The 24,660-nt window shown below is 37.7% G+C and overlaps 1 protein-coding gene across 6 annotated transcripts in view; it reads left to right on the top strand.

Annotated features, from left to right (window-relative positions):
* LOC122564370 (lysine-specific histone demethylase 1B) overlaps nt 1-24,660 on the top strand; it is a 107,614-nt gene that overhangs the window by 38,105 nt on the left and 44,849 nt on the right. For 4 of the 6 annotated variants that reach the window (XM_043719147.1, XM_043719142.1, XM_043719143.1 and 1 more), the window contains exons 9-14: nt 2,594-2,671; nt 10,046-10,230; nt 13,024-13,200; nt 17,252-17,326; nt 21,159-21,293; nt 22,491-22,662. In XM_043719147.1, coding sequence (XP_043575082.1) covers nt 2,594-2,671; nt 10,046-10,230; nt 13,024-13,200; nt 17,252-17,326; nt 21,159-21,293; nt 22,491-22,662 — 822 coding nt within the window. The remainder of the gene's footprint in view (nt 1-2,593; nt 2,672-10,045; nt 10,231-13,023; nt 13,201-17,251; nt 17,327-21,158; nt 21,294-22,490; nt 22,663-24,660) is intronic. The other 2 variants (XM_043719148.1, XM_043719145.1) reach the window with 2 other exon arrangements.

The raw sequence follows: 24,660 nt of genomic DNA on the forward strand, positions 1-24,660 counted from the left end.
GTAGCTCAAATCCTCCAACCTTGGCAACATCCTTGTAAATCGTTTCTAAATCCTTTCAAATTTCACAATATCCTTCCGACAGGCAGTAGGCCAAAATTGCATGCAATATTCCAAAATTGGCCTTACCAATGTACTGTATAACTGCAACATGACCTCCCAACTCCTAGACTCAAATCACTGATCAATAAAGAAAAGCATACCAAATTCCACCTTCATTATCCTACCTACCTGTGACTTATCTAACTTTAAGGCTCACACCCATCTATCAAAATGACTATGTTTAATTCTTTTGAACTCAATATAAGTCTGACCTGCTTCCTCATTTATGTTTCTGAACTGCTGTGAATGTGCTTACGGTACCAATTCATAAGCTCTTAAAATAGCCTGTTTGATTCTTCATAATCTCTTGACCCCACATCTGATGGCACAGCAAATACTGCACTAGGTCTGCCTACCAGCTTAGTATGAACTAGCATTACCCATAAATCCTTGGATCTGTCTTGCCAATTCTTCAAATGAAATAAATAGGCTTTGACATCTTTCTCATCAAAATGTGGCAGAGTTTTGACATATTTGTATATATCACTGCCTTCTCTTTTAATCTCCATCCTGTTAACTTGACTTTGCTGACTAAGTCACAACTTCTCAAGTTCAAATTCTCTTTTTTTTGCTCAGCTCAGGACCTTCTCTCTTTTTCCTCTCTCTCTCCTTATCTTCTAACTGCATTTTCCTCAATTGTAAATTAAGTTTTTCTAACTCGAATGCACTTGTCAGTTTTTCTGACACAACTAAGCATTTGAGTAACTTCCTTACAAATTCAGCTTTGCTTTTGTCCTCTGTTAAACCCAATTCTAATCTCTTTGCTAATTCTAAGGTCTTTTCTTAAACTTTCTTGGCAAATTTGGGAATCATCTTCAAACCCCAGAACCTCTTTAGCTATTTTAAGAGCCATTTCTGTCACTTTTAATTTAACCAACTACAAGTAACTAAAATTAAACAAATTGTCTCACCTACGTTGTATTTTAAGATCTAGGACACTAACTGGCAGGTGTTTAAATCTACTGGGATTTTCTCATAACACAAATCTATTCAAATCTGTCTGGATCTGTCTAAACCTATTCAAATCATGAATCAGAGACCCAAAGTGTTCAAAGCCTCAAACTATTCCAACACTGGGTAAACCCCTCTGCTAATTAAAAGCCGATACACACACAAGCTCACTTCCCGCCGTAATCTGTTTAATTTCAAGAGGCAAGCAACTATCCCAGAGGTCACTATTTAATGTAGAAATTAACAATTTTATTCTTCAAGTCCAAAAGAGAACATTAGACAATTATTTACAACTCCTTTCTCTTAAACCTATCGTTTACCTCCCATTCTATAATACTGGACTGATATTTTTTAAAAAACAATAAAGATTTACAAAAATAAAAGTCTTGTTTCAAAGCCAGCCGGCCTTATTGATTCTCCTTTTCCGATTTTCCTCTAGAATTTTCTTTGGGTCGTCTACGGTGTACTGCACACATGTCTTTTGGACAGGTGCCTTTCAGAGTGCTATTCGGGTAGCAGTCTATACTTGCTGGTGCTTTTGGCAGTTTTCCCCCGACTGTTCAAAATGTCCAGTTTTTTACCCCAAAACATCGTCTCATTTCATTGTTTTGATGTCATCAAAATATTAAATTTAAATTCAACTGGAGTTTGGTCTCTTGGGCATAATTTAAACTGGCCAAATTTGAATTTGTTTTTGATCCATGGCAACACAACTCCAGCTATTTGTTTCAACCAAGTGTTACATTTTTAAATTGTCCAACGCACTGTGTGCTTTCAGTCAGTCTTTGCTAGCTTCCCCTCTCTCTAAAAGGTGCAGTACACAAGTACGTTGGCTACAACATAAATTTAATTGTTCTACTTGGTTCCAATGCAGATTTCAAAAAGAGTCAGTTAGCTGGGCAGTTGACTTTATGATGCGGAGTAATTCCAACAGTATGATTTCCATTCCTGTACTAGCTGAGGACCAGATCGAAGGCTTTTTCTTCTCAACCTCTCCCCTTGTCTGAGCTGTCATAACCCTCTGGTTAAACCGCCAAGAGTTGTCTCACGTAATGAGAGAAACTCTGGGACTGTGGCAACTTGACTTAGACTTGGAACTAAAAGATCCATCAACTAGATTTCTTGGAACACAATTACTGATTTTACTGTAAAACAAAACTTATTCCATAACAACATAGAATTGCTTAACAGTTTGTAATTTGACAATATACATGCTTTTTCCTTTAAACATCCATAAATGTGCGTGTGCACAAACATACATGCTCCCAGTAGGAAAAAGAGGGAAAACAATTCTCTGCGCATAAATTCACTGAGGTAAAAAATGTAAGCAATAAATTTTTGTTGACTAAATGTCTTGCACATGTAAATAGGAGTCGCTCACATAGACAGGCATCTTTGAAGTCTTTCCCCAAATGTGGTTTGCTCAAGAGGCACAGAATTGAGGATTTTGTCAAATTTTCTATGAGAGCATAGTCAGGTTTCTCAATACTTTCACAGCAATGATTACGGAGAGCTAGCCTGGTCATCTTTTTTCCTTCCACAGGCTGGCCACCACCACTTGAAAATCCAAACAAACACAAACTGCAGTCTGACCGTTGTAGGCCCAGGCAGATGATCTGCAGTAAGTAAGCAGTTATCATAAAACATGTGACTAAGATATGCCTCTTTTAAGAAAAGTATTCCAATATGAGGAATGGGCACTAATGCTGGCCTAGCCAGTAACACCACATCCCATGGACTAAGCAACTTTTTCTAAACAAAAAAATACAGATCCGAAGGACTTGGAATAAATTCATTTTCCAGGCAATCCTTCAAAACCCAAATCCATAAGTTAGTATTAAATTTGAAGTGCCTTTGTCATATTCCAAACCTTAGTAAAAATGAAGAGACATTTTTAAGTGTTTCATTATAAAGTGTAAACAAAATCAACAATGTATTTTTAAAGTTATGACTTATTTATCTACTCATTCTCCTTTGCTCTGCTTATCTGTAACCTATTATGGTGTCAGTTTCATAAATTTCTGAGAGGACATCTGAAAAACAAGGCAACAATTCTTTATTTTATACTCATGTACACAGGGGCAATCTTAACTCTGATGTTTCAAGCTTGCTTTGGTGAGTTACAGAATGATTACAAGCTTTATCCAGATTGCAGTATGCATAATACAATTGCAAGACAAAAAAATCCATGTGTCCCACATTATTTGTTTCCCATAGTCTTTCATAGGTATTTTGTTGTTTCACCCAAGGCTTTGATAGTATGGCTTCTATGCTACTAAATTATCTCATTAGTTCTCCATTTCTCTGTACATTTGTAGCTTCCATATGCCTTGCCAGCTTTGACCATATGGCTAAAACATTCATCCTTAATTAACTTAATCCCTTCACCTCTTCTCCCACCTCCCTTTTACCTTTGCCCTGTGGCCTAACCCAAAGTGGCTTGCTTTTCTCTTCACGCTCTGCCCATCAATTTTGGATATGTACTAAGCGTGGGTTGTATAAATATTTAGTTATAATGTCTATACAGTTTGATCTATTACAGTTGGCCTCTGAACTAACTCCATGTTGTCTCAATTTCTAAATATCTGTTGCCATTTCCTATGTGGCCCAGTACAATATGTATAAAATTAATAACGGTTGAACATTAACCAGGGTACGGGAAGTAAATTAAATCCATGGGTGAATCTGTATATTTGGTCCTGAGTTTCACTGCTCTTCCCACCAAGTGGTAGCATCTAATTGCATTATTTAAGAGGACTTCATGTACTGTGATCAATTCATTAATGAACCAAGCATGACTATCTAGTATTGTAGCAAAACTTTGAATCACCCATGTCAGGTTTTGGTCCATTATGAGCTGGATTCTTATCTTATTCCAAGATTTCTTTAAGTTGAGAACTTTATGTTCAAATCTTTCGGTCCACTGCTGCCAAGTCAATCATGTTTACTATTGATGTCCTTGTGTTGAATACAATAAAACATTATTGGCCAGACTGCATTTCAGTTGACTCTTGCCTGGATTGGCATGCAGCCATTGGCTACCTTCCACCATTAAACCAAACATGCTATTGCTTGATTTACCAAATATTTTATATAGTGTGTAAGTCTGAACTGAGTGCCACTCAGGAGAATCATTATTGGAGATGTTTAGAATAATGGGTACCTGCTCATGGATATCACCTAGAAGTTTATTGCTCTTTACTGACACTCTTCCATTTTCTGGACTTCTGATGGTACTGTGGATAATAATGGGGTTGTGGTAAATTTATTATGCTCTTGGCATATCCACCACTCTATTGTTAGAATTCCTGGTCTTGCTGACTTCAGTCTTTGATGTTTAATTGTGCCCACACTCCCGTGTCAGTGTCAATTGGTTTTTCACTCCGTTATGGCAGACAGCCTGTCCATGGTCATAAAGAGGAGCTGATGGCTATTGTAGAATGGCTTGTAAATTTTAAACTTAAAACACATAACAACCTAATTTCCCATGTCTTCTCCACCGCAAATCTTGCACAATAAGTGATCAATCATCATTAAGTTTGTTGTGTGCAGTATCACATTGTATCCTAATCTGTACTGAACATTTCAATGTGTTTTTAAAGGTCCTATTTCTTTTCTCCAGTACACTTGAAGATGTAGATGGTCACTATCTATCTGTGATGGTTTGTCTATCTACAGATTACCTTGTTCAATAACATTTTTGAACAAATTGTTGCTAATCCTTAATTATTAGCACTTAGACACAAATACTTTAACCACTACACCAAATTAATTTTTTAAAATCCTACAGTTCCCTTTTCCTTAAACTGTTCGAAATTCACAAAACAAATTGCATTTAACTGTTTCTCTCTTCTCATGAGTCTTAGAAATATCCTTACAATGTTCTTAACATCAAAAATCAAACAATTCAGTTTGATGCCATGCACTAACATCTTTGCACAGTTCATCCTTTATTTTTAGACATTTAACAATTCCAGATTTAAACAAACTAATAGGAAATATACAAAAACAATTTTTTCTTTTGCCGTTTGTCTCCATGGAAACGTGTTTTAATTAATTATGTTTCTGTTATTTTCTCTGGCTGCTATCCAGGAACAAAGAACAAAGGAAGGTGTCTCACTTAAGCTCATCATCTCATTTCGCTGGATTCTGTCATGAGTAAATCATTTTGTCTGCTTTTGCAACCTTTTCTGACCACGTGGTTTTGGCAGTCCTGTTCTGCTAGCAGCTCTTGAGGTGCCTGACCCCTCTGGATTTTTTGGCTTTTTCATCAACACTCTCCCACCCAATTCCACCAGCATGGTCCAGCCACCACATTCGGCACCTGTTGTCCTGACTCGTCCTTCAGATTCTTTGGATCCCATTTACTTCTGTTTGGTATGGCTGCCTGCTATACCTGAGTGGAAAATGAAAACCTACTTCCCCAAATGCAATGCTAATGCCAGGGTTGTGACATGACCTTTTGTGACTATGCCAAACTGTTATGGGGGTCACCTTGACAAGTTGATAAAAGGACTTCAGGAAAACAGGATGACAATATTTTGTTTTTTATGCATATGTCTATAGAGAACCTTAACATTAAAGTTTAAAACTCACTCTGGTGGGTTACAGAATGTCATCATGTTTTATACAGAATACACCATGCATAATACAATAATACAATTCCCACACTTCAACATCCATGCATCCCATGTTATCTTTGTTTCCCAAAGTCTTTTATCATCATCGGCTGTTCTTTTACCCACAATCTCTGAGAGCATGGCTTCCACACTACTAGCCTTGAATATATTGTTTGTTATCCATTTCTCTACGCATTTATAGTTCTGAAACACTTTACTTGTCATTGGCTAAATGGCTGGAGCTTTAATGCTTGATTATCTTAACCCCTTCATTATACAGTTATTGTTGCTGCCCTCTTGATGCTTAGACAATTCAAATAAAGTTACATTCTTGAAAAGGGAATTTGGGAATTACCTTATTTTTCCTTGCAATGTGACTTCTTTATAGATGAAACAATGGTTCAGTGGTTAGTGCTCCTGTCTAATAGCGTCAGGGAACCTGGGTTCAGTTCCAGCCTTGGGTGGCTGTTTGTGTGCAGTTTGCATGTTCTGGTTCCCTCCCACAGTGCAAAGATGTGCGGATTAGATGAACTGACCATGCTAAATTGTCCCATAGTGACCAGTGATGTTCAGGCTAAATGGATTATTCATGGTAAATGCAGGGTTACTGGGTTAGGATAGGGTCTGCGGCTGGGTGGGGTTCAGTGCAGACTCAGTGAGCTGAATGGCCTTATTCCGCACTGTAGGGATTCTATGGTATCTAACTAATAAGGCTGTATTAGCAAACTCCATTGAACCCAACATTTTGGCTGTTGAATTTTTCCACAAATGCTAAGAGCTTGTAGTCATTATGTATCAGTGTTTTCCTTTAGCTGTGTGGTATGCACTTTTCAAAATATTTAAGAATTAATAGCAATGCTTGAATTAGTTTTTTCTATAATAGAGTGCTACTTCTGATTTCTATTTCATTTTTTTTGATGAAATCCCCATTTGCTTCTATATGTCTCACTCCTCGTCAGTAAATTTGGGGGCAGCCAACAGTGATTTATTGATCAAAATGCTTTTTAGTGTTTCAAACCTTGCATGGCTACATTATCATAGCTGCCTTTTGTAATAAGTCTGTCTGGGGAGGAGCTATGGTGCTGTAGGTTTATAAAAAATTAAACCAGAAACCCTACATCCCCAAAAATCTCAATTTTGTGATAGTTTCAGGGACAGCGCATTCCAGTAAAAATTGTATTTAAGCTGCCATTGGCAGTGCTTGGGGTCGAGATGAGAGTGGTGCTGGAAAAGCACAGCAGGTCAGGCAGCATCCTAGGAGCAGGAAAATCGACGTTTCGTGCAAAAAACCCTTCATCAGGAATCAATTGGCAGTGCTTGGCTTTGCTGTACTCTTTGCCTTAAGTAGGGTACCTGCATTGTTCATAAACTCAATTTTGATACATTCAGCTGATTTAGTGATAGATTTAATTTTCAAAATAAGCTGTTAATTGTTCCAAGTGGTGCCTTCAAGTGAAAATGGAATAAACCACACAATTGGGAATGTATACTAGCCATCTCTGAAAAGTGGTTGAGGTTTTTTTTTTACCCCAAATGATATTAAATCTCTCACTGTCAACTTCCAAGGAATTAGTTGAGAATCTCTTTTCAACTCAACATTAGCCTTTCTATGTGCTGAATCTGGTTGAAGCATCAAGGTTGGGCATTGGTATGAATAGGGAGCTCCAGCTGCTAAGACAAGGTTCAAGTAAGTGGTTTTCAAACTTGGATTTCTATTTTCACTGGGTTTGTTTCTCTGGACCTAATCTAAGGATCCTGTTTCATAGGAAATGATTCCCCTGCAATCCATATCATGTGTGGCTAAAGTTGTATGCTGTAGCTTGTTGCTATAGATTTCTTCAAATTCTGTAAGTCATCTTGTTCTAGTTGCAAATATGAAAGCACGCAATCTAGCCTCTCTAATAGTTTAGTGTTAGCTAACCAAAGGGACTGAATTTGGGAATTGTCTGGACCCCTTTCTGCCTCATTCTCACTATCCCTTTCATCCTCCACTGTTACTACTACCTGAAATATCTGCATTTGCTTATCCTCTGGCTGACTGTGATATTGCTTCAACATACTGGCGTAATGCAGCCAATTATTTTTCCAGTGATTTGGGGTGTCTATCCAATAACTCACTTGACCAATTTTTTTTGAGTACCTTATGTGGCCCACTGGATTGTGCTTTCAATGGTCATCTTATAAAGGTGGTAATAGTAACACCTTAACCCTTGGTTGAAATATTTGTAGTTAGGCTTGCTTATCAATCCATTTATTCTTTGTTGTTTACAATGCTGTCAAGTGTTTTGAACTCATATGCAGGCATCTGCAATTCTAGTGTAACATGGAAAATTTGATCCTCTGGTCTGAAATCTTTCCTGGGTTAGTTTCAGAGGACTTCTTAGTTCATGTCCATAAACTAATTCAAAAAGACTAAAACCAGTAGATGAATCTTGAATGCCAACCAATAGAAATTCAAGTTCTTTGCCCCACTCTCGGAGATTTTCATGACAGCATGTTCTTATTATTTTTGAAAGTTTGACAGTACCTTTCTAAAATTCCTGTCTATGGATAATATGCGAAAGCCTCTAACTGTATTATACCTAGACTATACTCATTCCACAAAATGTTTATACATAAATGAGAAATTTGATATGGATTACCAGTGGAGTTTCAGGCAGATTAAGTGAAGACCTCTACCTTAGCACTAACTGTTCTTGAGGGTATAGTCTCTGAAAACAGAGCCTCCATATCCTGACTAGTAAGGATATTCTCATGTCTAGCTTTTGTTTTCAGTAATGATCTACTAACACACTGGTTCCTCAAACTTGTGTAGAAATTAAAGGTGACAGTATTATATCATTTTATTGGTTTCCCACCAGCTGACATAAATAGAACATTTTACAAAACTAAACCACATTCCTGTGAAGAGTTGGTGAGTAAAAATGTCAATACATGCAGTTGGTCTTCAGATTCCTACATGTTACATCAGAGGAATTTCATGAGCAATCCTTTAATATCTGTTGACATAATTTGGGTGATACCACTGTCTGGTGAGCTATCATCCATCCACTGGACAGTGAGGAGGTCTCCAATTCTGACAAGGAAGTTCACTCCTCCTTCTGCTTTGGCTTGAGCTGATTGAGATTTATTACTTACCTCTTAGTTGGCTTGTTGAGTCTCAGTCGCAGAAAGTTTATTGAATGCTTCTGTCCCATTACTCAAGTCTTCAAGGAAAGTTTGGAATAACCAAATATCTGTCTGAGGTGCCAACTTGACCTCATAATGAACTTTTTTTGAGATATTGCTCCGTTCCTATGATGAAAGAAAAGCTCTTGAAATCTCCTCCTGCAGCGGTTTTGAGTCCTTGACTTAGCTTGGCTTTCTGTGGCTGTGAGAGAAGCTACAACTTTTGCTCTGGCCAAATCATTCCCTATGGGTGGATCAACATTTGAGGCAAACTATGGATAATCCCTTCAATTATAGTCCCAAACATTAGATCATACTCTAAGTTCTCCTGATGCAAAGACACAGGTGTACATGGACTGTTAACATTTTTTTGCCAAAACTTTGGTATCCATTGCATGTTCTTGTGGAAAAGGTGTCTTTCCCCCGTAAGAATTTGGATGGCATATGTATCTGTTGGTATAACTGCAGGTTTGCCAACATTTGAGCAATGTTGCATTTGAGGAATAAGCAATTTCTTTCTCCTTTGAGAAGAATTTTGTTACAAAATGCTACTATCTTGTATAATTCTGCAGTTGAGGGGGGGAAAGCACTTTAAGCCAATAAGTTTTAGTTCTTGAGGGAAAAAGATAATTTGGCATGTTCAAATGCTGTAGATAGATAGATATCGCCATCACCATGTTGTAAGTACAGTTTGCTCAGGAAATACAGAAAGAAAGGTTCTTCCAGATGCTCTCTAAGAGCACAATTGAGTTTCTCATTGGTTTTACAATGAGAATATTTCAATAAACAGGAGAGCTGGCATGGAAGCTCTTTTCACTGCCCCAGGCTGGTTACTAACTGTAAAAGACAACTAATCTCAAAGCATCATATACATCCAGATTTTTGTAACCCTGGCAAAATGTCTACATTAAACAAGCAATTATTGTAATACTTGTAAACTATGAAGAAATGCATTGTCAAAAATAACTTTGTGTCTTTACATTGGGCTATTTTTTAAACAGATCAGATCCACAGAACTTTGAAATAAATCTATTTTTCTGCATTCTTCAAAAGTTTAAGTTTATAAATTATAAACATGAAATACTTTAGTAACACTGTGAAGGTTTATAATAGCATTCCAGCAGTATTAGGAAAAAATACTGATTAAAACTAAATTTAACTTGTACCTTATTTATAAATTGAATTAACTTTGAATCTGTTGTGATCAGTTGCAGGAATGAGTCCTTACTTCCAACCTTTCTATCAACCCAACGAATGTGGAAAAGCCCTTTGTGTGAGACCAGATGTGATGGAACTGGATGAGTTGTATGAGTTTCCTGAATATTCCCGGGATCCTACAATGTACTTAGCATTGAGAAATCTAATTTTGGCTCTTTGGCATATTAATTGCAAAGTAAGCCCTTAGCATGCCTAATTTCTAGTTGCTTTCCCTTACTCATTTCTTTAGCATGTTTTTTCTTATGCCGCATTTCCTAAAAGTGACATCAACATAGTTCCATCAATAACATTTTTCTAATGGCCAATACTTATAAATCCAAATAACAGGTTGATATATTGTTTGAATGCGACAGATGTTGTAACTATCCTGGACTCTTGCTTCCATGGAGTACTCTAGCTAGTTTACATGTGCGTAGAGGACTTTTCTTTGCTCCCCTTTATTCTTAGTCTGTCTTTGAAGGCTAAGTTTTAATTCTAAATTTCACAGGAGTTGAACATAAGGCCATCTTACAAACATCAATGTCAGCAATATTTGCATGTGTACCAAAAGGAATCCCAGTATTTACTTTAGTACTTTAATAGAAAGTTTCCTTTCCTATTCCCAGAGGAATGCAGCATGTTTTCCAAATTCTGAAGCAGGCAGAATTAAATTTACAAAATATTGAAATTCAGAGTATCCCCAATGAAATGTCCTCAAGAATTTTATCATCTTTGATTTGATCTTTGAATCTGAGCACAAATGACTTATTTTTTGTTTGTGTGAATGATTCTGAATCTCTTTGTGAGCATTTGACATTTGCTCAGCAAATTAGCGGTAGCATGTGAACAACTTGTATCCAATATAGAGTCATAGAAATGTACAGCATGGAAATAGACCCTTCGGTCGAACTTGTCCATGCCAACCAGATATCCCAATCCAATCTATTCACACCTGCCAGCACCCGCTCCATATCCCTCCAAACCCTTCCTATTCATACACCCAACCAGATGCCTTTTAAATGTTGTAATTGTATTAGCTCCCACCACTTCCTCTGGCAGCTCATTCCATACACGAACCACCTTCTGTGTGAAAAAATTGCTACTTGGGTCTCTTTTGTATCTTTCCCCTCTCACCCTAAACGTATGTCCTCTAGATTAGATTACATTACAATGTGGAAACAGGCCCTTCGGCCCAACAAGTCCACACCGACCCGCCGAAGCGCAACCCATCCATACCCCTACATTTACCCCTTACCTAACACTACGGGCAATTTAGCATGGCCAATTCACCTGACCTGCACATGTTTGGACTGTGGGAGGAAACCGGAGCACCCGGAGGAAACCCACGCAGACACGGGGAGAATGTGCAAACTCCACACAGTCAGTCGCCTGAGGTGGGAATTGAACCCGGGTCTCTGGCGCTGTGAGGTAGCAGTGCTAACCACTGTGCCACCATGCTGCCCTCTAGTTCTGGACTCCCCACCCCAGGAAAAAAAAACTTTGTCTATTCATCCTATCTGTGCCCCTCATGATTTTATAAACCTCTGTAAGGTCACCCCTCAGTATGAAGTTAAAATCCCACGAGTGAAAAGTTATTTGTTCCAAAAGTAAGCAAGTTAAAGGCCCTATTATCTTCCAACTTCAGAGCAAAAGTGAGTATGTTGCTGATTGTGTTTGTAGAGTTCTAGTAGTTTACATACAGGAATGCTTTTGAAAATGCAGAAGATCCACATTTGATGGTATCACATCAAATGAAAAGCATATTTAAGTTCCAAATGGGCATTAGTATAGTCAAAACATGTGTTTTGTGGGACAGAATTTCAGATGTGAGCTCAGTGCACATATTGTTAGGCAAAAATAAAGTTTTCTCTCTCTATAGTTCTGCTTTCTTTTGTACTAGAAATGTCAATATTTCTAGTTCGACCTCCTCTTCAGTCCTCCTGCTGCACTTTTTCTGCTCTTATACCACCTTAATGTTAGTCTTTTGGTTGACCTAAAAGTCTTTATTACAGATATGTTTCACCAGATATGTATTTCATCTTGCATTAGAATAAACTTATACTGTCTTCACTTTACTATTCTCTCTCTCTTGCTGATTCCCTTATCATGGCACCATTTAACTTTGCATTTAACATTTAATGACCATTTGACTCATTTTGCTTCCATTAGTTCTTCAACTAAAGTATTTCATCTAATTGCAAATTTCTGCTTGTTTCTGTACTGTTTTTTTACTTTTCTAATTTTTTTTTCAGTTTATATTTTGGTATTCCATATTTAAATAATGCGTTGTGAAATGGGGGAAGAATTCCCCTAGTCTCCTTCAGTTTCTAAGAATATGCTTGAGTATATTCTGCACTAGCAAGTTTGAATATGCAGTGTTCTATCTGAGTGATTTCCAAACCCCCTCAGAACAGTTTTTTTTAAAAAATGAAGCTTTGTAAAGATTTTTCATTGTAGTTTGGATTTCTTATTGATATATTAGTGAATGATTACTCTGTGATTGCTGATCATTATAATTTAAATATTTTGCATGCTTCCTTGAATTGGTTTGTTTAACATTAACATGTCTTGTTCACTGTGAATCTTGGATTGCACTTTCACCATAGCTCAGGTGCCACAGCCACCATTCTTTCTATGTTATCAAGAAAATGGTTATATAACCTGCCTCTTGCAACTGAATTGGCACACTATTGTGAAACAGACATGACATATGTTTACTAATGTACACTGTAATTAGCTTGCACATTCTTATTAGAAAAATCAGCAGACTGTTAATGATGCGAAATTAATTGGGGTCTTTAAATGCAGTGATGGCTACTTAGTTGGGATGTTTAGATATTGAGCAATATGGAATAGGGCTGGAAATTGGAGTTAAGATGATCGTGCTGTCAACAAAATATCAATGTGTTCAATGGATAAAGTTTATTTGTCTTCCTGTCATGTCTTAATGAAAAATGCTAAATTGTCTGCCCTTGTCTTTCATCTGCAGGAGGTTCTTACTCCACAAAAGTGTGCAAACCATATAGTTGTTCGAGGGCTTGTTCGTATTCGTTGTGTCCTGGAAGTGGAGAAGATTTTATATTTTGTGACAAGAAAGGGCTTGGTCAACACTGGGATCTTGGCTGTTAACCCAGATCATCCCCTCCTGCCCAGTTATTATCACAAGGTTGGACAGTACTTGTTTCTTTTTTGTTTTTCTTTTAGGTTTTCTAAATATAACTTTTTAAAAAGCTGATTTCTAAACATGTAGAGAAAAGGATGCTTTTTGGGTAATTCAATTTAAAAAGTTAATTTACAATTTTTTGAATGGTAGATAGTATACTTCAAAATAACTACTCGAAAATAATTCATTTGTCTGACTTGATAACTAAATAGTGTACAAATTTTGCTGGATAATGTGATTGAAAAATGAAAGAAAATAACTCTGTTTTGCTTCATGTTACTTTGATCATTAATGTTTAATGGGTGTTCTTGGATACTAGCAACATTCCTCTGCATGTATGTTGGCAAGCTGTTCAAATTGTAACTCCAGGGATCAAGCAGATGAAAAATGGTTAAAAGTTCTTGTTTAATTATTTCAAGATTATGAATAAAATGAAGTTTTTAAAGCACTGGAAGAGCCAATGACCTGTTGTATCCACAGTGGTTGCAAGAAGTTCAATAATCTTTTCTAGCTCATTGCCCATAAATGCACATACTTGTATGTTCTAAATGCAATGGGGGTTTCTGCCATTACCACCTTTTAAGGCAGTAAATGTGAGACACCCTCAACTCAGTGAAATGAACTTTCTTCAATTTCTTGCTCCTCCTACCTTGAAATAATACACAGACAGGCAGCCAAATCAGATCAGCCTCCCTATTCCTGTATTCGCCACACAGTGAAGTCAAAACTCACCCTCAAAATTGGCCCCGGACTTCTTGACATTGTGCATGACTGATAGTGGACACTAAATTTGTAGCTTAAACAAAAGAAATAACAATTTATTAGTAATACAGTGGTTCTGGAAGAGCAAAGGTAAACTGCATGGTAATCTAATTATTCAATAATTTTAAGATCCATCTTGTTTGATTCTAACCCCTCCCTGACTCTCTTAAAGGCCAACAAACAGACATAGGTAAGGGATAAATCGAAAGATAAAACAGGCAACTGACCAGTTCACCAAACCTGACTCCACAAAACATAAGATCTCAGATGCATGGGATTGTATCTTGCTTAGTTTCTAAAGACACCGATGCATGCAGATAGCTTCCAGATAACTGAGGAATTAGTGAGTTTTGAGAAGATTTGTAGCTCAGGCTGAGCAAGCAAACCTACATCCAGAACTGAGAAATATTCACTTTGTACTTATAACTGCAATTCTATTATCCAAACTTTCAATAAGTTGATAAAGGAGGATAGCCAAGGACTTCTGACCTGTAGTCAAAGCCACAATCTTTCTGACTTGAACATAATTAAAAATCAAATTAAACTTTGGTTTCTTTTTCATAGGCTGGTTGACTCCCAATGGGACATCTGTTAACTTTCAAACATCAATGATCTGTTTCAGCATAATGTATTGCTGGAATCAAACATCCACAGCATTCTTTGAACAAGAATCAACCACAAATAGTCAACCACAGTCTTAGCTTAAGCAAACATTAATTTGTCTGTTTTTTTTAGAAACAAGCTGTTGCTCACAGTCCATAGGTCACTTTCAGCTCTCAGCTCATGGTTCAACCAAAAATGATAAAGTAATAAAAATAAAGTGAAATACCAGTGAGGATTCTAACCCAGTTGATTCAAAAATATGCCCCCATTTAATTGACTTCTGCTGAGAGAAACAGTCTATCCAATCTAATAAATTACTCATAAATCTTTACACCTCAATTCAATCTGCCTTCAGCTATTTCTCTTCCAAAAAACAACCCTTGATCTATCTAATCTATCTTTCGCTAAAGCGCTTAATTCCTGGTAGCGTCCTCACAAGTCATTTATACAGATTTTAGCATTTGTTTCCTGCAATGCATTTTTGCAATGAATTAGCAGTAATGTAACTAGTGTTTTGCAGAATTGGAAAATAATTTTCCTGGTATTATTCTATATGAATTAGCCAATAAAGGGGAATTATGCCTCATGATTTTTTATCATCAGAGTGAATTTGTTACAATTGCAATAAATGCTGCCTGTCATTCATTAGAATTGCCCCTTCCTGTTAAATGCTCTTAAGCTTTTGCAAGGCCATTTGTTCTAAGTCGGAGATTGAAATGGCCGCTTAAGGCACCTAGAACCTTTGTGAATGAGAGACAAACAACTTCCTGTTTCATAAAGATTAAGGAATTGTTAATTAGCAGTACAGACTCTGAACCATGAAGTTAGAAAAGTCTCAAATCAGAACATAAAAACAAGTGAAGAAATATTGCAATGAGAGAAGAATAAACAAGGCAAGTTTTTTTTAAAAAAACAAGTTTACATTTTTTTAAAAAATGAAATAACAATTAAAATTTGATGGACTGAAAACCCATACTGGTAGAAGTTAATTTTCACATTGTTTTTCCTCGATTGAGTCACTGCACAGTTAAGAGTACAGGATATAATAGGCAAGCTGTAACTTTGTGATTTCAGTTTACATTTATGATGCATGTACAGGAACTTGGCAAACTCAGTACACTTAAATGGACAGCTAGAAAGTGAGATGTGGTTTTTCAGAGCTTATGGCAGCAAGATGTAGCTCAATATTTAGTGCCAACAATTAATGTTAATTACTTTTACAATAAATTCTGCCCTATTGTAGTTAATTTTCTGTTAAATATCATCTTGGAATATTAAAACTCCTCTTGCTGCGAAACTGAGTATAATTTATCATTATTAAAGTATCAGAGATACATTAACAGGGTGATGGTTGCTACTTAATCCATTCAGTCTCCTGTTTCATGCTAAGTTCCCGACCATTTTTCTCACTCTCTGTTTTAAATTTGGGAGTCACATTCTTTTTTGGAGTTATACTTGCTTGTTGATTGTGCAATGTTAACTACTAGTTGTAGTCCCTCAGATAATGAAATGTCTCTGTCTCTGCCTGCACACACAAGATGTGGACAGCATTCAGACTTTGGCTGGAAAGTAGCAAGTAAAATTCATACCAGTGGCCATGTCCAACAAGGCAGAATCTACTCATCTCCCCATGATGTTGAATGGCATTACTAATAACTATGAACTCCCCACCATCAACATCCTTGCTAACTTTGAAGTCAAAATTACCTGGACTCATGATCTAAATACTGTTACATGAGAGGCTGGGAATTTTGGAAGAACCACCTGTTCAGACTCTCCAAAGTCTGTCCACTATCCATAATGCACAAATTAGGAGTGTGGATGCCTGAATGAGTGTGGCTTCATTCACTCTGGAGCAGCTCAGTGCTCTTCATGGCAAAGTAAGCAGTTATATTCCAGTCTGAGTTGGTAACATATGGTGATTTCTTTGTGTCATGTGGCCAAAATCTTCCTAAATGCAGTGTGGGTGTATGTAGACCACAGCAGATCACGAAGATCAGTCACCACCAACTTCTCAAGGACAGTTAGCAATGGGCAATAAATGCAGGCCTGAGATGTCCACACTTCGCAAACAAAGTCTGATTAACTTAATCCCTGAGATTCTTTGCAGTTGCTGAAAACCCATACTGGTAGAAGTTAATTTTTATTGATGTTGGTGTCCTCTCAAAATTTTGAGTATCCCCCGGTATTTTGGTAAATTGACTCCTCTGTGTTCCACAAGACTTGTAGTTCATTTCAACTGACATACTTTTCTTAAAAATAAAATGTCATGCTCTTACTGAGGGTTGGAAAGTTTTTTGAATAATTTGTTTAATATTAGAGGACTGTAAACATTGTTGTTTATTTAACTTTTGTTGGAGCCTCCTGTTCAAATCTGTTTTTACCAATAAATAAAACAAAACTGTTTTCACGTTTTTGCAGTCATTGTAGTATGTTGATCTTAATTAACAACCCTCTAGGTGTTTGCTTTTCAAAATTATCTAAATAAATGACTGAAGTTATTAGTTGTTGAAATTTTGTTGCTTTTAAAATATTCTGTCACTTTTCTTGTCATGTTATTGATTCAGTAGTTGACTTATTACTGAAAATATAACAAACCAATTTTCCTGAGTAATGTTCTATCTGATATATGTATTGAGTATTTTTAGATTTGTGATTATCAATTGTGTATTATTCTTATTTTTGACAGAAAAATGTTATTGTAATTGGCGCTGGTGCAGCAGGCTTAGCAGCTGCACGACAACTGCAAAATTTTGGAATTAAGGTAAGTCAGCTCTTTAGAAAACTTGTAATTTAAAAGTTAGTCACAAAAGCTCAATTTTAGTTTACTAACCGACTTCATCAAATTTAACAAACATGTCTATTTGAAATCACTAAATTGGGTCATTTTACAAAGAAAATACATGTATGGAAAATTGTTTGGTTATCTTAATGGACTGACTTAAATACGTGTGCAACCACATTCACTGAGAAGTGAGGACGCAAATATTGACTTTAAGCACCTAACATTACAAGGAGAAGCTATGATAAAATCCCTATGAAGTCAATTAACTGACTTGTTTTGATGTTTGATAACTGACCTGGTTGTTTGAAAATATATTGTTAGAATTTGCTTTCTAATATTCCTGTCCTCTTTCCTCCTTTCACCTAGCTGGGGTACAGTTCCATGTGTGTTGCCTTTTCCCTCTCATTTCAGTGTGACTATCCATTGTTTGTTAGGGAGTGCATTACAGTTGAGCTGCTCCTGACCTTATTCACTGACATCCATTTTTCAGTAGCAGTAACAGTTTCATAGTCACCAGTTGTTTGTTCTCTTCTCATTATCTGTCTCTTCACAATTTTGAAGAACACATGAGAGTAAAGTTGGTGGAATTTGTTAATGTAATTTGAAGGAATGTATATTTTGATAGGGGAGGAGTGGGGATAGGAGTAGAAAGCTTCTCGTAGTAAGTTTTGTTGGTGTGTTTAATTTGTGCAAAGTACTTGGTAAAAATCCAGCTTTAGATTTTATCCTAATTTTTTTTTAAACTTAATTGTCAGTAAATAATTACATACTTGGTGACCTGTTGAGTCAAGAAATATTTAATGAAATATCTTTCTAGTTCAGACTGTTGTTCCCAAACATTTTAGTCAGTCATTCAATCAGTATTGTTGATGGATTGAGAAACCTAGAGTCAGGGCATATGGCCTCAATATTGATAGAGACTTGTCAGGAGCAAATTTAAGAAATGCTACACACAGATGTCATAGAAATTTTGGCATCTCTTGTTCAATTGGTCATTAATACTAAGTCAGTTTTATTTTAAATCTAGGATTGATAAGTTAGGCTTAATCAAAGTATTAAAGGATATGGAGTAAAGACCAGTGTTCAGATTAGTTCACAGATCATCCATGATCTCATTAAATTGCTGAACAAGATCAAAAGGCTAAATGGTCTGCTACAGTTCCCCTTTACCAGCAATTGCTAGTTATCTGTAAATAGCTAGCTGTTTTTAAGGTAACTGTCTCTTGCATAGGTCAGACAACTGTTTTCTTCAGCTTAACTTGGAAGAAATCCAGAAAGGTTGCAGGAGCATAGCCCGCAAGTGACAAGGGGGAAATGAGAGATTTTTTTTTGGATGCAAGACCCCATTGAGTACTGGGGCCATACAACAAATGGTGAGTAGTACACAAGGTGCTCAGTAAGATGCAGGCTATCATGAAGGCCCCTAGACCTAAGAATATATCTCAACTGAAATCATTCTTTGGGCTTGTACATTACTATGGTTTTTGGCTGAATTGGGAACCATTCTAAAACCCTTGCATCTGTTGCTGGGAAAGGGTGACTGTGGGAATGGGCCCAGGAATGTGAGGAAGTTTATGGAGGCGAAGCAAAAAGATTTGGGGTGGCTGAAGATGGACTCTCAGATTGAGGAGAAAGTTGGATAATGTCGCCCCTTCACCCATGCCTCAATCATGTGACATCAGATTCACAGTTTTGATTAGATTAGATTACATTACAGTGTGGAAACAGGACCTTCGGCCCAACAAATCCACACCGACCCGCCGAAGCGCAACCACACTACGGACAATTTAGCATGGCCAATTCACCTGACCTGCACATCTTTGGACTGTGGGAGGAAACCGGAGCACCCGGAGGAAACCCATGCAGACACGGGGAGGACGTGCAAACTCCACACAGTCAGTTGCCTGAGGCGGGAGATGAACCCGGGTCTCCGGCGCTGTGTGACAACAGTGCTAACCACTGTGCCACCGTGCCGCCCACGAACCAGTAGAGGGACTTATTTCTGGTGGCCATGGGTGCCCACTCAAAGTGGCCTGAGGTGGTGGTGATGAAGTAACAGTAGGCCGAGTGGGTGAAATCTCTTCCAGATTCAGGAATCCCAAACAAATTGAGAGTGACAATGGTCCGTAATATTTGGTGCACGTCTTCAAGGAGTTCCTGGAAAATCGCAGTCATACATGTACCAATCAGCTCCATGCCACTGTGCAACAAACGGCTAGGTGGAGAGATTTGTTCAAACCTTGAAGCGGGTCTTAAAGGTGTCTCAAGGGGAAGGTTTGCTTGGACGGTGACTCAACAGGTTCCTTAGCATATACAGGGACATGCCACAGTGTTCACTGGGATCCTCAATGTTCTTATGGTTCTCCGTTGGCAGTTGAACATTGTTTTGAGTTACTGCAGCTGGAAAAGACCAGAGAGGTGATAGAGCGAAATCAAGAAGGACAGATGGCCAGAAGGATGGGAACTTCAAGGCCAAGGGTATTCCATACAGGAGAGACCATGTTGGCCTGGAATTATATGTTTGGGGAAGAACTGATCCCAGCGGTAGAAGTGGTTCAAACAGGACTGTTGTCGTATATGGTCCGGAGGAGAGACATGGACCAGCTGGATGCTGCACCTCATCAATGGTAAAGGGCAGGGGTTGCTGGGAAATGTCCCTCAAAAGACCAAGCTAGTCCAGATGGGAATTGTGCTGTTGACAAGTCACAGCAGAGTTGGTCATAACCAGGGAGGAGACAACAGTAGTGCCAGAGGTCAACAGTGAGGGACATCTATGCAGAACAACAGGAGCTTCCTGAAACCTGGGAAACTACACTAGGAAAGGTTCCTCAGCTGGGACAGTCTTCTAGGAATCGTCATCACTCTGATCATGTCAGTGTAGTCTAAGGAAGGTCATTTGTTTTTTTACCATTTGTTTGTAAATATTCCTGATGTTGTACATCTCTTACCTACAGTGCCTGTATTATAGTTATAATTGTTGGATTTATATGTAATATATACAATTTAAATGATTTGGACTGGAGCACCCGGAGGAAACCCGCACGGACACTGGGAGAATGTGCAAACTCCACATAGACAGTTGCCTGAGGTGGGAATAGAACCCAGGTCTCTGGCACTATGAGGCAGCAGTGCTAACCACTGTGCCACCCTGCTGCCCAGATAGTATCTGGTATACTATCTTTGCTATGTTTTTAAGGCAATATATTGAAATATAATCTAATAAAACTCCTCTTATGCAATGGGAAAGGCTGATGCTGGCACATCAAAAATGCCCAGGGCGGAGGATAAGACATCACCCATCCTAATTGTGGGAGTATTGTGGTTGGTGATGTGCCAGGCAGCTCAAATTTTACTCTACTGGCTTGCTTAATCCTGGCTCTTTGCACACACTTTGCTCAGCCTTTGATTTAAGAGGTCAGCATCTTGGTAGTGGATGGTTAAAGGAATTTCGTTTGTAATTCTAAGCATGTTTGAAATTTCTGGGAAGCATATTGAATTTGAGATTCTTCCCTTTCACAATTCTTTTCAGTAATGGTGCTTGTGCATCCCCTGAATCATTGTTTGGTGATTAGATGCTTAAGATTAGACTGTACAGCAAAGATTTTATTTTCTTTTGATAGAGTTGACTATTTCATTTTCTTTTAGTGACAGCTATTGTCGCTTTAAGTTGCTTGACCAACTAAAAATAAACTGGATTTAAATGTTAGAATTGGTCCTGTGTATGGTTTCAGAGGGAAGACTTCTAACAAATGATTACTGGCAGTTGTGACAATACAGAAATAGATTTTCTGATTGTTGCGTTTCACATTAGGTAATGGTGCTGGAAGCCAGAGATCGGATTGGTGGACGTGTTTGGGATGACCACTCTCTCGGTGTGACTGTAGGAAAAGGAGCACAGATTGTTAATGGCTGCATAAACAACCCTATAGCACTAATGTGTGAGCAAGTGGGTTTTTGTATTATATAGCAATATTATGACTGCATTAATCATTGACCTGTTTGAATAATGATTTCGCAGATTGCATTTTTTGTCTTAATGATTTATTATAATTTACAACTTTTTTCCTTTAATATTTTTTGCCCATCATTTTGGTTGCCTGACTTAAGTTAGCAATTTTTGATTTTATGTCTCTCTTTGTGCTGCTTGTAAATGAAACAATATTGATTTACTTTACTCTAACTACTTTGTTTACTCTTTCCAAACAAAAGTAAATTAGTGCTGATTCATGGTCCTTTTTAATAGCAAAAGGAGAGAAATTCAGTTTTTATTCTTGCAAGTAAGTAGTGTCCTTGGCTCACTATCTTCAGTAGTTTGGTGAGTGACCTTCCCTATACATTAGGACCAGAAATGGGGATATTCACTGTGCAATGATCAATATGATCTGCTTCTCTTCAGAAATTGAAGCAGACTATGTCCAGTGTAGCAAGACCCCAACGTTTATACTTGTGTAGATAAATGGTAAGTATCTTCTGTGCCACACAAGTGCCAGGCACCCTCCCCGACAATCAATAACATTTAACATCACTAAATTCTGCAGTATTAGCATCCGGAAGTTACCGTTGACCAGCAGTTGAACTATGCTAACTATATAAACACGGTGGCTAAAAGAGCAGCTAGGAATTTAGAGATACACGTTTCACCACCAAACTTTCAAAGCCTGACCAGGAATTACAATACCCAAGTCGAGAGTATGATGGCATACTGTCCACTTGTACATTACTATTAAGTAGAATTCCCATAACCTGTACATTGAAAAAGTTGTTGGGGAAAAGATTGTTCTCTGGCTGTGCGAATGTATTTCTATGGAGATATATAGAGGAATGAATCCAGATGTTGCTTTGCTGCTCCTCACTGATGTTTACCAACACCTGAATGCCACTTAAAATTTTGATGTATTTACTTCTTCATCCCCCATTCCTCCAGTAATGGAGATGGTAGGAAACCATTAAAATTACAGAGACTATAGCTTGCAATCTTGTGATCACCACTTTAGCATGGTAGCGTCCTAAGTCATTGGTTCATATAAATGTGGAATTTTTGTTTACTCAAATTGCTACTGGCAGAAGTCTAAATTAACTTGTTGCGATACGAAAAATTTGTATAAGCTTTGTTGAATCCTTTTGAAATTAATTCCTTCTGCAGCTTGGAAGTAAGATGTACAAATTGGGGGATAGGTGTGATCTAATTGAAGAAGGTGGAAGGGTGGTTGATCCCACCATAGACAAGTGCATTGACTTCCATTTCAATGCAATGCTGGATGTTGTAGCAGAATGGAGAAAAGACAAGAAACAATTTCAAGATGTGCCTCTTGGAGGTGAGTTGTCTCGAAACAACTTTCATGAATGTTGTTTAGAATTCAAATAATCTGGATTTAATCCTTAAAAGTCATAACACTGTGCTAAGTATTCTATTTGTTTAGAATTCACAAAACTAATATCTAAATTTAAAGATCTAAAATCTAAATCAGCTATTTTACAATAATTTAAAGTTAAAAGAATATTTAGGGGAAGAAAAAGGCCCATTAAGACCACAGTGGTAATTTGTGCATGGAACAGGAAGGATGTAGGTAGATTTCTAAATGAATACTAAAATTTAACATTAAAAACTGGAAATCTGAAAAAAACAAATTACTGGAGAAACTTTGCAGGTCTGGCAGCATCTGTAGAGAGAAAGGAACACCTTCTTCCATGTTCTTTACCCCCACTGTCATCAGCATATCTTTTCCCTCATCACTACTAGTTCTGAAGAAGGGTCACTGGGCCTGAAACTTTAACTCCACTGTCTTTCCCCAGATGCTGCCAGACCTGCTGAGGTTCACCAGCAATTTGTTTTTGATATAAATGAATACTTTGAGTTGGTGCTCACAAGTGAGGGGGGTGCTGTGGATATCGAAGTAAAGGAGAAGGACTGAGATATATTTAAGGAAATTAAAACAGTGAGGAGGTTCTGAGTAGTCTGGTGGGCTTCAAATTAATAAATACATCTCTAGGGCCAGATGATGTATCCCTGGCTGTTGAGGGAGGCAAGCAGAAAGTAGCAAGCCATTGGCAATAATTTTTACTTCTTCCCTGGCCATGGAGGTGCCAAAGGACTGGAGGAAAGTTAGTGCGGTAAAGTTATTCAAAAATGAGCAAGAGATAAACCAAGAAATTACAGACCAGTCAGTCTAACCTCAGTCATGGGGAAACTATTGGAAGAAATTCTGAGGGACAGATTTAGTCTTCACTTAGAGGCAGAGATTTATCAAGAATAATCATCAAGAATTTTTAAATGGGGGGGTTGAAGGTTGAAGGTTGTGTGTGACCAACTTGATTGAATTTTTTGAAGAGGTAACCAGATGTGTAGATGAGGGCAATGCCATTGACGTACTCTACTTGAACTTCAAGTAGATAAGTAGATAAGGTCCTGAATGGGAGACTGGTCATGAAGGTAAGAGTCTGTGGGATCCAACAAAATTTGGCTAGTTGAACCCAGAAGTTGCTGCCTGCAGGAAGCAGAGGGTGATGATCAAAGCATGTCTTTGTGACGGGAATCAACATTGTGGCCTTGCTGTTGGTGTTATATACAAATGATTTAGACTTAAGGAAGTAGTAGAGGCTGGTACAATTGCAACATTTAAAAGGCATCTTGATGGGTATATGAATAGGAAGGGTTGAGAGGGATGTGGGCCAAATGCTGGCAAATGGGACTAGATTAGATTAGGATATTAGGTGGGCATGGACAAAGTGAACGAGACCTAGACAGGGCAGATAGGAAGAAACCTTTCTGTTTGGAAGGATCAATGACTGGGAGTATCGATGTTAGGTAACTGCAGAAGTCTTAGAGGAGATGTATGGAAAACCCAGAGCTGATTGGAATTTGAAACTCAGTGCCTGAAAACAAATGGTGGAGGCAGAAACCCTCATAATATTGAGGAAGTATTTAGATACAGGTAATTCTTCTATAGTGCGATGGTTGTGTTCTTGTTCAGCTCCGCACGATAGAAAAATTGCACTTTAGAAATGGAGATTAAAGTGTTGGTGACGCAATCACGTTACAGCCAATACATGTTTTAAAAGTTTGTACTTTAGAAACAGTGTCCTCCAATTCACCAATTGTGTTATAGCAAATTCGCGTTAACAAAACACGCATTATAACAGAATGACCTGAATGCACTTACAAAGCTCCATCAAATGCTGGGATTGGAATAGTTAAATGCTTGTTTTTGACTGGTGCAGACTTGGTAAACCAATATGTTGAAGAGTCTTTTGTTGTGCCATTGATCGCTATGACTAACTCTATTGCTCCCAGGATTTGTACAAGCACTTGCAAG

Source organism: Chiloscyllium plagiosum, chromosome 29, assembly GCF_004010195.1.
Source record: "Chiloscyllium plagiosum isolate BGI_BamShark_2017 chromosome 29, ASM401019v2, whole genome shotgun sequence".
Taxonomy (NCBI): Eukaryota; Metazoa; Chordata; class Chondrichthyes; order Orectolobiformes; family Hemiscylliidae; genus Chiloscyllium; species Chiloscyllium plagiosum.